This window comes from Populus alba, chromosome 9 (genome assembly GCF_005239225.2).
Source record: "Populus alba chromosome 9, ASM523922v2, whole genome shotgun sequence".
Lineage (NCBI taxonomy): Eukaryota > Viridiplantae > Streptophyta > Magnoliopsida > Malpighiales > Salicaceae > Populus > Populus alba.
Genome location: NC_133292.1, coordinates 12701070 through 12717307, shown reverse-complemented (window position 1 = coordinate 12717307; position 16238 = coordinate 12701070). Strand labels below are relative to the sequence as shown.

Sequence of the window (16238 nt, the reverse complement as noted above, 5' to 3'; positions counted from 1 at the left end):
TCATAATCAAATTATATATTTTACATACTAACCCAAACAGGTATGAAAAGAGTTTCTTTAATTTATTTATTGTTATTGTATTTTTTTTTTATTAAATTAGTTAAACTTATTAAATTCAATTAAGACAATGACATGAGTCTTAAAATTATTTTTTTATATAAACACTTGAATTATCTTAAAAAAATTTATCTAAAAAAAAATTAGGTGTACCAACTGCTTAGCACGTGCACCTTCTATAGTATGACATGCTATCTCACAACGCAGGAGCAAATGGTGCTGTTTTGTTACGAGGTTGGAATCAGCGTCCACTGCCTGGATGGAGCCCTTTTAAGGATATTTCTTGAAAAGAAATGGGATTGCCAGGAATCATAAATGTTGCTTGTACCTTAAACATCCTGATTAAATGCCTCTGCCACTTGATTCTGCTTGCTTTTTTTCTGTTTTGATGTGATGGCTATTGTCTGCAGAGACAGGCGGCCGAGGTTAAAAGAGCGAAGGTTACGCTCCTGACTTCCATAGCCATGACATATTGAGCAATGGCCGTTGTAAGAGACATTGACTCCTGATATTTCACTCTTACAATGTCCACTGATCAAGATGTTGTAACATTGTTCTCAAAAGGGATTTCTTCTCAAAAACTGCACATCATGTGTTGTCCAAGATCTCAACGAAATGGTTGGTAGAAGAGCTCTTGGTCTATATATAACAGAGATGGAAATATAATTGAAGAGACGAAAACATAAACCAATCTCTGCTTAGAGATTTCAAATGCACTAATAATCACTAAATCAACTCAGAACAGAACAGTGATTTCCTCTACAGCTGATCAAAGACTGGAGAGTATTACCCATTATAGTATGATGCATCTATTGTTGATTACCCATTATACTCCGAAGAAGTATTATGATGCATCTATTGCTTCTCAATGTAATTGAATGATTTGTTCCCCACACAACAGGGGAAAAAATAATAATAAAAAAAAAAACCCTCGAAGAAAGCAACTCGCAGTATGATTAACCTCTATTCGTATTCTAACCAAGATGGAGGGCAGATCCCCCATGATTGCAATTTTGAATTACAGGGATGATGAGTGTGTTCCAAAGTTTGACAATGGAACTTCCAACTGGTTAATGTAGGCAAATTGATAATCAACAATCTGATGCTTTGATTCCATGGCGATACAGAACTTTCAAATCTTGATTGGCAAAACAGAGTTCTGAAACTGCTAGCAGATTGTATGAACATGCACATTTCATCAATGAATGTGTTGACGTGCCTTTTTCCTGTGCTTGGTGAATTATGCGCAGGTTCCTGTCTGGTCTTCTATTTCATGTATTCCATCACACTTTGGGTAACGTCTTCAAGGAAAGACACAAAACCCGTGACACTAGTGAAGCCACTACCATCAACATCCTGTTCTTCAATGAGGTAGTTCTCAAAGGCAGAGGCGTCATCCTGCCCTCCCCGGATAAAAATTAATTTTGGAGTGATACTCCTTTCTTGCTTCAGTTTGTTAATTGTACTCCTCAATAAACCTGATAGGAGGACCTTTTGTCTCAGAAAGAGAATCGAGGATATTCTTTGAAGAAATAATTTCTTCTGAATAAAAGCTGATTCCAATGATAAAAACAACTTACAATCTTGGGGTGGAGGAAAAGGAAGTGTGGGGTCTGCTGTAGAAGAATAGAACACAATTAGAGCTGTAAAAGCATCAAGGAAAAATATTGGACTACCACTGGTAATCAGCGCAGCACGACTCAAAGAGTGGCGTGGATAAGCTTGTTTATCTGGTGTAGAATATGACATCAATACTGGATATATAACTCGATGAAGGGAACCTGGTTCCAGTGCACTGCAGCGAGAAAGAATTAAGAGAAGTGAGACTTCTAATTTTTCACACAAAAGAAAAGTGGGGTTAATTTTCAAGTAACACGTTTAAAGTTTACAGGGTATAGCCTAATAGATGGCGAACCTCTTCTCTAAAGAGGAGTCCCCAACCTCACCCACTCCCTCAAAGCCATTGGAATGGTCAACAAAGAAAAAGGTTATGTGGTGATATCCACAGTAAAAGTAAATTGTGATAAAAATTATAAAAGTACAAAGTTTCACCTTGTGCATGAAAATAAAAACAACTATTATAGACACCAAGGATAATAAAGTAGAAATTACAAATTAAGTTAAAGACAAATATGCAACATTCTTCCCAACCCCAAGACAGTGGGAGGGGGGAGGGGGCTTGATGAAGCAGACCACTGACGAGTCTTATGGCATTATGTTTATCCAGTGAACACAGTGTATCCATGCGCTTCTAAACTCATCAATAGTTAAAAATAATAATTCAACAGCTGAATAGACACCCCCCCCCCCCCCAAAAAAAAAAAAAAAAAAAAAAGGTCTTTTAAAATACTCTAACATGATCCCCAGCCAAGTTATATATTGCAACTCAAATGTAAACATGGTGTACCTGCAAAGGCATTGGAGGTATATCCGGTAGTCAGGATGAACACCTTCTTCATGGAAGCGAAGAAGAGGATTTCGAAGCAAAGCAAAAACTAGGCGAGGCAAGGGCTGCAGTTGTGGGCATTGTGAGAATGCAACATCTATCTGAGAAGCTATCAAACCACCATTCTTAAACTGAACAATTTTAGAGGCATCATTATACTGGGCAGTGAGGATTACAAGCCAATCATGAAGCAACATCCTGCCCTCCCGGACTCCTTGCTCCAATGAGGCTAATATAACCTAGAGTCAACAAAATGCATAATCAACAGATGCTGAATAGATGTACAATCAATTAGCCTAAGGAGCAAAGTCACTTAAATTAATAGAAAGACAACAGGACAAATCATGCTCATGCCAGGAATGGGAGAGGAGAGAATAAGGGAGGAGGATTGCCCATGTTGCGTAAAGAACTAGCGAAGAGTTCTTTCAGCAATCAAGCCTTATACAGAGAAGCTACAACCAGACCTCAGGATAAGGTGAATCAGGTAAGTAATTAGCATTTATCTCTTGCACACTCCCTGTTTATTGTTTGATTATTTTGGTACACGTTGATCACTATCTTCTTTATTTAATTGCCTGCTATGATTATGGCCATGGTACTGACTACCCCAAGTTTCACCAACAGAATTAAATACTATTGTTTCTTTTCTTTTCTTTAAACAGATTGTTACTATAACAGGATTGGGGGGGTACCTTGTGAACAAGTATTGATAGAACAGCTTCAGGATCAACACTGTCATAAAGTTCATTCATATTTCTAGCAGTACCAAATTGCAAAGTTCTGATTCTTAATCGGCGTTCAAGTAAATGCTTGCCTCTGCATAAACATACAACAAATTACACTAGCCCGGAGAGAGATGGAATGCTAGCAAGAACCTTATGGTGCTTCAACAATATATTATGAAATACCGGTCCAGTATGCCTAATTTTTATTTCATTCATCGGCATTCATACCAAAACAAGATATTCAGTAACCACACCAGCTTTGTCATACCTACTAGAAGAAACCAATCTTGAAGCTGAGAGCTCCTCAGGAGGCACCACAACTGTGTATTGAAATGCAATCTGGAGTACAGGTTGTTCAGATGCATATCTGCAAAAATAATGAAGCTATTGTATTTAAAGTGCAATTATAATTTAATTACTGAAAAGAAGCTCAAACAAACTAGATACATTTGATGAGTTACAAAGAACAAGAAATCGAGAGGGCAAGAGCAAGGTAGATTATATAAAAAACATGAAGCCTAAGAACCAAGTCAAGCCAACCAAGGAATTGTCAGTCAGAATAGTAGTTTGAGAAGGCAAAAGATGGATCTATTGAAACTGTGCCATCTTCAGAGCAATAATGCCATCAATAAGATTTATAATTATCCATGCTCATTAATTAAAACTAGTGGCACTTTCCATTTCAAGTTACAGTAGAGAAGGAACATATTGATCCTCCATCCCTGTTCACAAATCCAAATCTTTGTTTGCACATGAGAAAATGCAGTTTTGTGAGAGAAAACATCAAGTGAAATTGCAAGATCTAAGACACTGAATAAACCAATGAACTATAGTGGGCAATTCTCTACTCTTAACTAACTGACAAGCGACTGTACTGTTCCTTGATAGACTTGTGGTTGACCATAGAAATGGCAAAAAGGCCAATACAAATAATGCATTAGAAGGAGCAGCTGTCATTCAACAATTAATTTGTGATTTTATCAGCATAAGATTAAATAATATTGCAACAAATATAACAAAATGCACTCATAAGTTTTGAATATAAATGGCTAAATGGAAATCTATTATCACCACATCACTGTTGATTTATAGTTCAACTCCAAAATGTGTTCTGACAATAGTTATTTTAGCTTTTTTTTTAAGGATTTGTTTTTTAACTTATGTCTGAGATTCAGTTAGGGCAGAAACCATTCAGATTACAGTAAAATTTGCTTAAAGTTAATATACTCAACGCACTAGTAATCACATAAAGGACTGTGAGAAAATTATTTCATATGCTCTAAATTAACTTTCCTCATTTTTTTATACAAATTGATACTGTTGTCAAGTTCCAATGGTATTTAGCCAACTAAAGATCACAGTATATATTAGCTCTCAGAAATACACAGATACCTGGAAAACCCAGTAGCGCTCGTAAAATCAAAGTCGTAAGCATATGATGCAAAAGAATCGCAGCATATAATGTGTTGAACATTCTCATACTGTGGATCTGGGAAGAAATGACCATACTGCAGGAAATATTTTGAGTGTGTAAGTAAAAAACATGGTAGACCCTGCTCAACAAACTCATAAGAACATGGCTGTCACTTACAGAATGACCAGGTTTGAATTCAGAAGACGTCCTCAATCGCAATATGCAACCGAAAGCATACGGTCGACTAAGCATCCGATACCTTAAAGAAGATAGCACATAAAATCACACGTGGATAATAGAACCACTACAGATGGATTATAATAAAACAACAGACAGGTAAATATAGCACAGAAATAATTTATTTGCCTTACTAGTTAAACATGCACGATTGTACATCTTAGAGATGACAAACACCAGACATTCACTGCACTCATTTTGCAATTAAAATTATAGTACTAGTTTCATTGATCTCACAACAAAAAAGGAGCTAAGAATATCTTAGTTCTAATTAATATTGTATATTGTACTCACATATCCTGAGGAAGTGTTGAGTCATCAGTGTTTGAATAGAGAAACAATGAGCCTCCACTTTCAATACTAAGAAACTTGAGGGATGCCAGATCCGTGTACTCATTTGTGACAGCAAATACGTCCACACAAACACCTGCTTGAACAGCGACAACAGCCTGTAAAATATAGGTCAATGCTCACATTTCCCAAAACTTGCAATGCTGAATGCAGACAAAGGCAACGAGATTACCAGATCTTTATAAAATGGAGTCTGCTCTGGAAGCAAAGCCCTGTCTGCATCCTCTCCTTTACTAGCATATTGTTCACCATACCTTTTTGTATCTAATTGCCCAGCTCCATAATCAGGAGGACCAGACATAAAGGCAAAAACTCTTGCTGCAACGAGTGTCAAAAAGGAAAAAAGCACTTAGCACATCTCCAACATACAAGAGACAAAGGATGCCTTTTATAACGTGGACTCTATGTATCATGTACCTAAAGCAAATGTATTTCCATATTCTGATCCGATGTACTTAACCAGGGCTTCCATTGCCACACCAAAACCTCGCCCGCCCATTAGAACACCTTCTAGTCCTTGCCCTGCACCTGTGGTTCTCTCCCACGAGGTTGTTGGCCTGAGTGTGTCGAGCGCAGCTGTAATACGGTCTTTACAAGTTTCCACCTGTAGCACAACACTGAACTTAGGATGGTACCAACATTAAGTTAGACAAAACTTGTCAATTAAACTACCAAACCACAAACCACGCTAGAGTACACTACAACCACTCAATGACAATAAAAAGTGAAAAATCCAAAACTAGCTCAGCTAAGCATTCTATGAAGCATTGGTTTGATTACATGAGTTAATCCTTCTTTCCCGTTTAGCTTTATCAAGAGCAACAAACAAATAAATGAAATAAAAAATCCCAAAAACATAAAAAAGTGTGCCTAACATACAGGAGCCAAGAATTGTAACAAAGGCATGACATCTTCGAGCTCGATTGGCAGGGTTCCTTCTGTATCAGGAGAGATAAAAACATTCTTTACAACTGGAATAGGCCCTTGAACATCATACAACCCCATTTTGTGGCTAAAGGTAGCAAGTCCAAATAAAGAACCCGGAGCAAGAGCTGCAGCAAAGCAGAAACAATAAATCACCCTCAAAGGACGTAACCCATGTGGTTAAGAACTAATATATCATTTAGATCTAAACATATCGTATAACAAAAGAAATAGGTAAACCTTCCAAGGCTGCTTGCAATGCACTTTTAGTAAGCTCCAAAAACTCTTCTGAAGCTGCAGACAAATTCATCAAAATACAAAAGTTGTTACCTCTTAGAAAAATCAAACACATATTAGAAAGATCTTAGCCTGCAGAGTGACACCAACTAATAAAAAATAAGTTAAAAACTGCTTATATTTAAAAACAGAAATTAAAAAAAAAAATTGCTTCTGGATATGCACACCAATCTATTCTCCTCGAATCAAAATTAAAAAAATAAAATAAAATTGACAAGTAAAGCAGATATGGACGTAGTTACAAAGGCACCACCATAGTGCCTGCCATTGCCACTCCATTTCAGCTAAATGAGAACAAATCAGAAGCTTCATTGCCACATTGTCATTTCCATCTCTTAAATTCAAAGGTCTATACGTCACACTCTAAGTTAAAATGTTTACCATGATGCATAGTAAATGATTTGAGAGTTTGGTCCTATTTCCACCTTTCATGATTACAAAACGGGAACCCATATTGCAGAAAGGCAAAGACTTGCCTCGCCATCACAACGGGAGCAGAAAGTAGTTAGAAAAGTTTCTGTGTAGAATGAGCGCAGGGGGAGGCACTTATACTCTTCTAATGGTCATTCAGGTTCAGCTTCTAGTCATCATGAACTTTATGAAGACTTAATTAATTACCAGTTTACCACTCTAACGCATTCTGGTTTATTCAAATTATATTAACATAAAACAAAATTAACGATAAATTCAACAAAATCTCACACGACAAGTCAACCGCCGCGACATAAACCGGACGCGCTTGCATCATTTCTTCCTCTGATCCCTCCACTGCACAAACCAAACACTAGTCACTCACTAAACCAAATTAAAAACTTCAAAAACCCTGAGCTAAACACAAAATCCTTCAAATTACTCACTAGACAACTCGAGATCGATAAAAGAAGACATCGTCTCAGCACAAGACCGAGGATGCGAGTAACGCATGATTGCTTGTGAGGTGAGTCCATTGAGAGTGCCACATAGACTACAATTCCATGCCCACTGATCAAGCTCGCAGTAGGTGTTGAAGTAAGCGTAACAGTCCTCGCAGCGAGGTAACAAATCGCCGTTCGATCCGTACACAGGAGACAGTCCGTTCTCGTCTTTGGACGCAAACGGCGTTACTGTTACTCCCCATGGTAGCCCCGATGATTCCTGCTCGTCTTCGTTCTTCGGGAATCGAGAGACGGTGGCTCGAACCGCCATGGTGGAGTTGTAGAGATTATTATTGTTATTACTGTTTTATTTTCTCGGGAAACAAACGGGGGGGTCTGGGGAAGCTAAAGTTAGTGGGGAGAGAGGAGGGAATTTACGTGGAATGCGCCGGTGGGGTTGGGCCACGTGGGATTCGTGGTAAGTTTACGTGGCAGAGGTGGTCTTGCTGGCCATTTTTAGGAAATCTCAATTCAATTACTCGTTAGTCATGGCAATGCATGTGACACGGCTAACTCTGGATCAGTGGATTATGAACCCACGTATGTTGTGTTTTTTTACTGTTTTATCTAAAAACATCGTCGTTTTAGATAAATAAAAGAAAATTCCATTTGATTTTCTGACATCACAAGTCAGCTTGAAATTTATTTGGGCCAGCTTTCTAAACAGATCAAACATTAAATTAAATTTAACGAATTGATCTATCACTGTTTGATAACTATACTCCAAGAAGCGTTTTCTTCTATGAATTTATTCCTGATCCTAATTCCATTCCATTAAACTAATGTTGAAAGCAGAGGTTTTTTCAATGATGTATTAATTTCAAGATTTTTTACAAGATTTAAATGATTAATTAACAAAAACTGATTGAGGATTATTCCTCTCCTTGTTCACATTTTTTTCTTTTCTCTTTCTTTTTGTTATTTTAAGGTTTTTTTTAATCTTTTATTTTTTTATGGATTTGCTTATTCTAATCTCAAAATTTAGATTGCAGCTTTGATAAATTAATTCTGTTTTTTTTTTTTTAAATTTCTTGTTGATTTTTTTTTTATGCAACCTCTTCCTTCAATATTTGGCTGTCTATATTTTTTTAAATTTATTTTTTATAAAAATTATCCTGATTTAATTAAGATTTAGCATATTTACTCGGGTTAATACAAGTCAATTTTTTTTCTCTTGTATAGTTAATTTTTTTTTCAATTTTATTATTTAACATCATATTGATTGAAAATTGAGTTTTATTATTTGTCTCGATTTTTTTCTATTATGAAGTTATCCTGGTTGCATAAATTAAGTTGCAATTTTGACGAGTTAACTTGAATTGACTTGAATTATTTTTTTATATATGTATATATATATATTTTTTATTTTTGTTTTTGTTTTTCAATTTCACACTTTAATACTAGGTTTAAAAAAAATTAAAATTTATATTTTGTTTTATTTTGTTTTCCATGAGTTTATCTTGATATTATAATTTAGATTGTGAATTTGATAAGTCAATTACAGTTGCTTTAAGTTAGTCCAATATGTTTTCATTTTAATATTAAAATAAAAATATCATATTTATTTTTTTAATCAAGTTATATTTTTAATAATTATCTAAAATATATTCAAACCTATCAAGTTAGTCGGGTGAACCATGCACAATTTAAATTTTTTATTTTATTATAAAACATGCGTGCAACACCTTAAATAACGTTTTTTACATTATATTTAATTAATTTTACCAGCACAGTGCAAACAACAACGTAGTTGACTCTTAAATTAACTTTTCTTTCTTTCTTTTCCAAATCATCACCATCATCTGTACGTTCTTCTATCACATCCTACCTCGTACTGGGCTTTTGTTTTTTATATAAAAAAGCTCAAAGCTTTACTGGGCTATATTGGCAGAGCAGACTCCACCAGGAAAGCTCAGCCCAGCTCACTAAACATTATCTACAGAATTTCTCTCTATTACTATCTTATCCCAAATCGTAAGAAATGCAAAAGCAGTAGCCATGGCAGCCCACGCAACACTCACAGCATCTCAACCAACGCTTCACTCTCTCCCCTCTCCACTTCCCTCTAATCATTCCTCATTCCATGGCGTCTCCGTTAGTCTCCCACTTCAATCTTTTTCTTTCTCTCTCGCTGCCAAGACTGCTACCAATAAGAAAGCTGCTGCTGCTGTTCTTAATGGCACCTCCAATGGTCTGTCTCTCTCTCTCTCTCTCTCTCTCTCTCTCTCTCTCTCTCTCTCTCTTTTAAATTAGAGAAAAAGAGTAAATGCGCGTGCTTGGTTTTTGTTTTTGGTTAATGGGTTTTATCTATTGAATTTGTTTTTTGATGGGTTCTGTAACTGCATCATGATTTTGGCCTTGCTGAGTTCATGTATGTTTAATATATTTGTTATTTTTCGTTCTTTGATGTTTAATCTTCGAAAATTAACTGCAAATGTTGTTGTTTTCAATTTCCTGTTGAAATTATTTAGTTTCAAGCTTGAAATTAGGTGATGAATGCATTCCTGAGACTTCAGTGAATAATTTATTGTGTTTTTGTTGCTTCATTTCTGAGAAGTTTGAATTTTTAACTTCCCAAGTTAGATATAATCATGGCAAATTTTACTATTATTGAAGTTTGTATTTTGCTCTAAATAGGTTTTACAGCTGCGAATGTTCATGCTACTGGTCTTACTATAGGGGTGAGTGTTCTTGGCCTTAACTTCCATCATACTTGGACTTGAATACAGGTTGCTTTCCATAATCTGATATTGTTTTTTGAAAAATCACGAATGTTTACTAGGATTACCATGGTGATACAACAAATGGATGCACTTCAACAGGTAGGACTTGAAAGCACTGCATTTGCAGCAAAATGTTTCGGTTTTGGTTCTGAAATTGTTTCGATTAATGCATATACAATCATGATGCTTGATTGCCTTTTTCAAATTCAGATAACAAGATCACATATTAATCCTAAAAATATTACACATGGTGCCCCTAAGGATGAAATCTGTCATGGGGATGATCTAGGAAACATTGTTGCTAACACTGATTTGTGTTGCCTTTCTGTATTTTCATTTGGTTTTTATGGGCTCCTGTGAACTAGTTAACTTATCCTTGCATAATTTTTGGTAACGCAGAAGTGGTAGAGGCAGAAATAGTGGATGATCAGGTAATGTTTGAATATTTAAGCATAATGTTTTTTTTCTTTTGTCCTGTTAAAAGGATGCCCTTTTCCTTTCCTTGATTGGAAGCATGGTTTATGTTCTTATTTCAGACTTCTCTCCTTTATTTTATACTTCAACTCAGTTTTGGAGTTCTAACAAAAAAAAAAAAAAAACACAGATACCATCAATTGGTTTTGACACTCTGATTGGAAGCGGTTTTGAGATTGATGAGCTCGAGGATGACCTTGGAAGGCGTAAGTTCTTATCCCAGTTTCACTTTCCATCTTGATATCTGTGGTTGACACCCAGTGCACCATGGAGGCATACAACTTTTGCAACATCAATGTTGTTACCTGTCAAACTTAACTTCCTATTCAAAAATATTACCTGTGTTTGTCTAGAAGCGGGTTCTTACATCTTTATGTTTGTTGCAAGCATGACAAATAATCTGTCTGTTGTGTGAGGAGGGACGTGTGCAGGATACAGTAGATGAAGCTAACTCTTAAATGCTTGTGAATTTGCCCTTTGCTATCATTTTACAGTATTATGGGCAACTATTCCTATGCATGAAAACCTTAAAAATTTGTGAGTAGCATTCTTAGCTTTGCGCATGCAATGATCATACCTGTGTCTGCTTGTGTGTTTGCACAGTTGCATAACATGTAACCTCATTGTTTTTTTACTGCAGTTGCTGCTGTTCCAAAAAAACGTACTTCTAGAACAAAGAAGCGAATTCGCAAAAACATTTGGAAAAGAAAGGCATCTTCTGCAGCATTAAAAGCCTTATCGTTAGCAAAATCTATTTACACGGGCAAATCGAAAAGTTTTTTGAGCAACAAGTTGAAAAATGAGTAGATGAAGAAACGTTGCAGATCCATAAAAGCTATCCAACAGATTCTACAAGCTACATTTTGATGGGAGAAATGTATCTAGAAATGAGATAATTTGTTGATGTACTGGAGAGAACAAATCCTGTGTATCATGTATTATCATGTCCTTTATTTATATCCCTTCTGTCTTTGTAATCTCTCTCGGAGGAAATCTTCTTGAACAAAATCAATGTCAATTCCCTTGGTTTTTTTTGCTTCAACTTCTACTGGATGCAGCTGGTTTGCTAATTAATGTCACTGGTTTCTAAAATGACTGCGGTGTTTTTCAGCTCAAATTCATCTGCTCAATATTTGCTTGTGTCAATAATGAAATCTGACCTAACGACAGGTTTTCCCTTTGTAGGAAGTTGTCAAAATACCTAATAGGCAAAGAAAAAGGAAAGAAGAAACCTCGTCTCGTTTAAGTCCCTGGAGATATTTTTTGTCTCTATCGAGTCCTTGGAGTATTAAAAAAGTCTCAATTAAGTTTTTTAGCCAAACTCTCCACAAATGTTTCCCACAAACAACGTCATTATTACAAAAACTAAAGCACAAGTTGGATGAATCCATAAATGAATATGAAAGGAGATACTCAATTGAGAATATCAGAAAATATAGGGACCTTTTTTTTGCAGCTTTCGTTTTCCGCTCTCTTCTAGTCTAGATCAGAATCATCAGATACACTAGCAAACTAAAGCCAGCCTAATAGAAAGTTCCTTACACTATTATTAAACTCGTTTTAGCATGACAGGTTAACCTCTCACCTGACTCGGGCTAGATTTTATAAAAATAAATATAAAGAAATTAATTAGTATAATTGCATGATAAGAAAAAAAACCTGGCTCAATCAATTAATTAAAACTTATTATTTCTTTTTTAAAAAATTAATATTTTTAAAATAATATTATTTTGACATTTTAAAATTTTTTGGATAAACTTGATTGATCTATATTTTATATGGGATAACCTTTGAATGACTCTTACACCCGGTCCCACTAAAAAATCATCATGCCACCTAAAAACTCAAAATCAACGGTCAGAATCTTCTTTCCTCGACAACTCCACTTGATTCCCATCCCACGTTAACATTTCCAAGCAAAGCCAGCCAGCCCTCTTGTAAGCCAAGCAAAGTAGCAAACCCACACCATCACTCCCTCGCTCTCCCTCTCCCACACTGCATCGGTGCTGCATATTTTGCTCAGTAGGCTAATAAATATATCTCTTAATACCTAATTTAATATCCAAGATTATCAACACTGCCGTCTCTTCGATTGAAATTGCTAATCAGTTGATGATTTCAGGTGGTAATTAGGAGTGCTCACGATGGCGACGGCAATTGGTTCTGCAGCAAGACGAGTAGTCCTTAGAAGGTTTTCGAGTGGTGGTAAAGTGCTTGGCGAAGAGGAAAAGGCCGCAGAAAATGTTTACATTAAGGTAATATAAATAAATAAAAGAAAAACCCAGCATTTATTTTTTACAGTTTTTGCCTTTGGTTTTTGTTTTGCAAACTTATCAATTTTATTTTTGATATTGTCCTGAAAAGTTCCTTTTTTGCTTTTGCTACAACGAAGAAAATCTGTCATTTTTTTTTGCAATTTAGTCCTAAATAAGGCTTGCTTGTAGTGATAGTAGCGTAATTGGTGGATTTGGGATTTTGATTATGTTATGATCTAAGAAGAATAGAGAACCAGCCTCTTGTAACAGAAAAAAAATTGATGGTTCGTTGGAAATGGGGTGTAAACAATGCCTGTTGGGTTGAATGCTAGCTTGATAATTATTACGAGACCACCTTATTGTAAACTGTTTTCGTTGTGGGGTATCGTGAAAGACTGAAACTGATATTGGTTGTGTTCTGTTAGTTGGTGGAATGCTCGAGTTAGTGTTTGTTTTGCATTTTCGGTTTGCGGGTTGTAGTTATTAGTGGGTGGGATTTTTTAAATTGCACGTATTGGAATTAAAATGTTTTCAGTTTTGGTAGTGCATGAGGATTAGATGCTTGTTGGGAATATGTTGCACCCCCTAGTGCTTGTCAGAAAGTTGTATAGGAATGTCATTTCTAGGAAAATTGAGGTAAAAGAGAGTGAAACAAGAGGAAATTAGTTTTCGGGCAACTGTTTGATTTACCAGAAAAGTTGTGGCAAAAACAATCTAAAAGCTTATTATTCTACATTTTCTAGTAAAAAGGGCAAATGCAATTTGAGGGGAAGTTTGTCCTGTGGGAAATGGTTAGTAGTGTATTCAACCTGTGACAGTAAGCAAATAGAAAGTGAGGAAATATGGTTGAAATTCTGTGGAAAATGAAACCTTTTCTGAAAAGTTTGTTTGTGCAATTAAGATGTTCATTCAGCTCCAGCACATAGCCGTGGGACAAAACACACTAGTGATGCTTGACTTTTGTGTTTTTCTTATATCTGTAAAATATGAATAAAGTTGAAAGTGCTTTGTTTAAATGCCAAAAAATGATATTTTCTTTTTGCAATTATAAGAAATTGAAAAGGCCATCATCCCTATCTTTACAGTTTGATTGAAAAAAAAAGCGCCTACCTTTAAACTTGCAACTTGGTAAACTGACATATATGCGGTGTTGAACTGTTAGTTATCAATCCTATTAGATTTTAGTGCCTGATTACCTTTGTTGGCTCTTAACCGCTAATTCGTTTGGTGCAATTATGAACTGCTTTCTTGGCATTGACACCACTTTGCTTTCCTTTTTGAGAGAGACAAATCATATGGGAACAAAAAGAAAAAGAAGCTTTCATACGAATTCTATGCGGCAATTGAGCCATTTTTTCCTGAAAGGATTGAGTAGGTGAATGGTTTGTTAGGGGAAAATGTCTCTTTGAGTCTTGCCATCTTCTATGTTTTAATTGATGGGATGATGCATTGATTTAAAGCATCCAAATTTATCCACCAATTACAGATAAAAAATGGTTAATTTCAAAATGAGTGGTACTTTTGGTGGTAAAGTTTACATTATTTCTTGTAGGCAGCAATCTTGCTGTTGAAAGTTCAAATTATTATCTTTACCTATTATTTCTGTCAAGAACTGTGCTTCCCTATTATTTAACCAGATGAGAGAAAGAGATGGGACTTGGGATGGCATTTTATTAAGATGTGTATGACACCAAAAGAGTTAAAGAAGAACCCTGTGTGTATGTTATTGTTGTCTTTTGCGCCAAAGCAATTGAGTATCTTGCTTGTACTGAAATCATAATAAATGTCATTATGTCTGATTGGTGCCCTGGCAAAACTGATTAAATATTTTTATCTACTTTATTATGTAGTAGTTTTACAGCATTTTAATGAAAGGATGCCTGATTTCTTAGGACTTCTACTTCTTTTCATATAGCTTATGATGCATTGCATTGTTTTGGCTTTTGCAGAAAGTTGAGCAAGAAAAACTGGAGAAACTTGCACGCAAGGTATGGTTATAGCACATTTTCTTTTGAACTTTGTTATTGCCATCGTATGTGCTATTATCAGAATAGAATACATCTTTCGGGCTTCTTGATTATTTTTTTCAAGCATTTAATATTACCTCTTGGGTTTGGGGTACTATTACAGGGGTAAAAATTCACCCCTTTCAGCTTTCTCAAAAAAGATACTATATCTGCTGCACTGTGTTTAATTAGGTTTCCTTGGGTGTAGCTGTATCAATTCCTTGAAGCTCAAACTTGTTTATTTTATTCAGGGTCCTAAACCCGAGGAGACAACTGCCTCAGGCACAGGTGGGGCACCAGCTGATGTCAAAGCAAGCACCGCTGCTTCCTCAACACCACCAGGATCATCCACTGAAAAAGTATCAACTGACAAATACCGGAATTATGCAGTTGTAGCTGGTACTATTACAGCTCTTGGTGCTCTGGGATGGTACCTCAAATCTGGTGGGAAGAAGCAAGAGGAAGTACGGGACTGATGCCATTGTGTTTTGTGAAGAATGAAAAGAATGAAGGAGGCATCACTTTTTAGTTGCTTCTACCACCCTTGGCATGGTAGTAGCTACCAATAAGCAGGATTTTGCACACGATATGCTTGGATACATTACACCCTTGAATATAATTTTCAAGGGAAGTGGTAAAAGAACTTCATTCAAAAGTGATATCAGGATCATTAATAACAAAATGAACCAATTTTCTTGTGAGATGCTAACTTTTTCTTTCATGGCGTTTACTTGATGAATCATGAGAGCGATGATGTTATTATGGATCGAACTAACGGGGATGATGTTGTTGAAGATGTTAATGATGTTATTGTTATGGGGGATGAAGACCATAATCTCAATGTTATAATGTATTGTCGCTGTGAAGATGGTCAATTGAATGGCAACTAATCAGTGTTTTCACCATAGTTAAAGCAAGATTTTTATGGACAAACCAACGAGGATGAAGACTTAATAAATCTGAATATTATTATGGATCGAGCCAATAGAAATAAGGTTGTTGAAGATGTTAATGGTATGATTGCTATGGATAACGAAAACCATGAACTTGTACGTATCAAAGCCAATACGCATAAGGTTGTTCAAGATGCAACGAAGGCTGTAGTTTGGACCTCATAAACCACTCCCCAGAATCATAATCTTTGAGTTCCCACACACGCAGACACTCATGAAATCGTTCAACACTACCTGCATCCACGTGGAGATAACAAAGGCGTTTCGCGGCACAAACCAAGAACTCCGAGATGGGGACACCGCCAGTCTTTCGGCAAGTTTATCGAGCGGCGTTGCCAGAATGAGTTTGCTTGAATAAGACAACAGCAGGAGTTTGCTTGAATAATTGAGTTTAACCAGTTCAGCTGTCATTTAATTTAAAATAAAACTTAACTTGTATTAAATCTAGATCAACAAGTCACT

General features: G+C 35.9%; 3 protein-coding genes across 4 annotated transcripts; 2 read left to right on the top strand and 1 right to left on the bottom strand.

Annotated features, from left to right (window-relative positions):
• Nucleotides 1–740: 740 nt before the first annotated feature.
• Nucleotides 741–7821, bottom strand: LOC118032353 (protein transport protein SEC23 D). Its single transcript, XM_035037039.2, has 14 exons — nucleotides 7309–7821; nucleotides 7154–7219; nucleotides 6395–6448; nucleotides 6110–6282; nucleotides 5648–5834; nucleotides 5403–5548; nucleotides 5174–5328; nucleotides 4820–4901; nucleotides 4621–4736; nucleotides 3497–3595; nucleotides 3196–3319; nucleotides 2465–2742; nucleotides 1638–1852; nucleotides 741–1535 (listed from the first exon to the last, which is right to left on the bottom strand). Exons 1-14 carry the CDS (start codon nucleotides 7634–7636, stop codon nucleotides 1324–1326), a joined length of 2235 nt encoding a protein of 744 aa, XP_034892930.1. The 5' UTR covers nucleotides 7637–7821; the 3' UTR covers nucleotides 741–1323.
• A 1498-nt stretch (nucleotides 7822–9319) lies between these two features.
• LOC118032354 (uncharacterized) lies at nucleotides 9320–11604 on the top strand. The gene is made up of 6 exons (XM_035037040.2): nucleotides 9320–9556; nucleotides 10003–10046; nucleotides 10148–10187; nucleotides 10488–10519; nucleotides 10693–10768; nucleotides 11203–11604. The coding sequence occupies exons 1-6, from the start codon at nucleotides 9364–9366 to the stop codon at nucleotides 11367–11369; spliced, it is 552 nt and encodes a 183-aa protein (XP_034892931.1). The 5' UTR covers nucleotides 9320–9363; the 3' UTR covers nucleotides 11370–11604.
• An 821-nt stretch (nucleotides 11605–12425) lies between these two features.
• Nucleotides 12426–15524, top strand: LOC118032355 (uncharacterized protein At2g27730, mitochondrial). Of its 2 annotated transcripts, none has more exons than XM_035037041.2 (4): nucleotides 12426–12584; nucleotides 12685–12817; nucleotides 14767–14805; nucleotides 15075–15524. In XM_035037041.2, exons 2-4 carry the CDS (start codon nucleotides 12707–12709, stop codon nucleotides 15297–15299), a joined length of 375 nt encoding a protein of 124 aa, XP_034892932.1. In that variant the 5' UTR covers nucleotides 12426–12584; nucleotides 12685–12706; the 3' UTR covers nucleotides 15300–15524. The 2 variants fall into 2 exon arrangements, with proteins under 2 accessions (XP_034892932.1, XP_034892933.1); XM_035037042.2 differs by having other exon boundaries at nucleotides 12442–12565.
• The last annotated feature ends 714 nt before the right edge of the window (nucleotides 15525–16238 follow it).

What these genes read in the sequence shown, in the direction of transcription:
- LOC118032353 (XM_035037039.2), bottom strand. Translation starts at nt 7,636, where the DNA reads ATGGCGGTTCGAGCCACCGTCTCTCGATTCCCGAAGAACGAAGACGAG. An exon ending in AGCGCTACTGGGTTTTCCAG is followed by an intron (nt 3,596 to 4,620) that starts GTATCTGTGTAT and finishes TTATTTTTGCAG; the next exon opens with ATATGCATCTGAACAACCTG. An exon ending in TATCAATACTTGTTCACAAG is followed by an intron (nt 2,743 to 3,195) that starts GTACCCCCCCAA and finishes TGTTGACTCTAG; the next exon opens with GTTATATTAGCCTCATTGGA.
- LOC118032354 (XM_035037040.2), top strand. Translation starts at nt 9,364, where the DNA reads ATGGCAGCCCACGCAACACTCACAGCATCTCAACCAACGCTTCACTCT. An exon ending in TCTTAATGGCACCTCCAATG is followed by an intron (nt 9,557 to 10,002) that starts GTCTGTCTCTCT and finishes TGCTCTAAATAG; the next exon opens with GTTTTACAGCTGCGAATGTT. An exon ending in AAATGGATGCACTTCAACAG is followed by an intron (nt 10,188 to 10,487) that starts GTAGGACTTGAA and finishes TTGGTAACGCAG; the next exon opens with AAGTGGTAGAGGCAGAAATA.
- LOC118032355 (XM_035037041.2), top strand. Translation starts at nt 12,707, where the DNA reads ATGGCGACGGCAATTGGTTCTGCAGCAAGACGAGTAGTCCTTAGAAGG. An exon ending in CAGAAAATGTTTACATTAAG is followed by an intron (nt 12,818 to 14,766) that starts GTAATATAAATA and finishes TGGCTTTTGCAG; the next exon opens with AAAGTTGAGCAAGAAAAACT. An exon ending in TGGAGAAACTTGCACGCAAG is followed by an intron (nt 14,806 to 15,074) that starts GTATGGTTATAG and finishes TATTTTATTCAG; the next exon opens with GGTCCTAAACCCGAGGAGAC.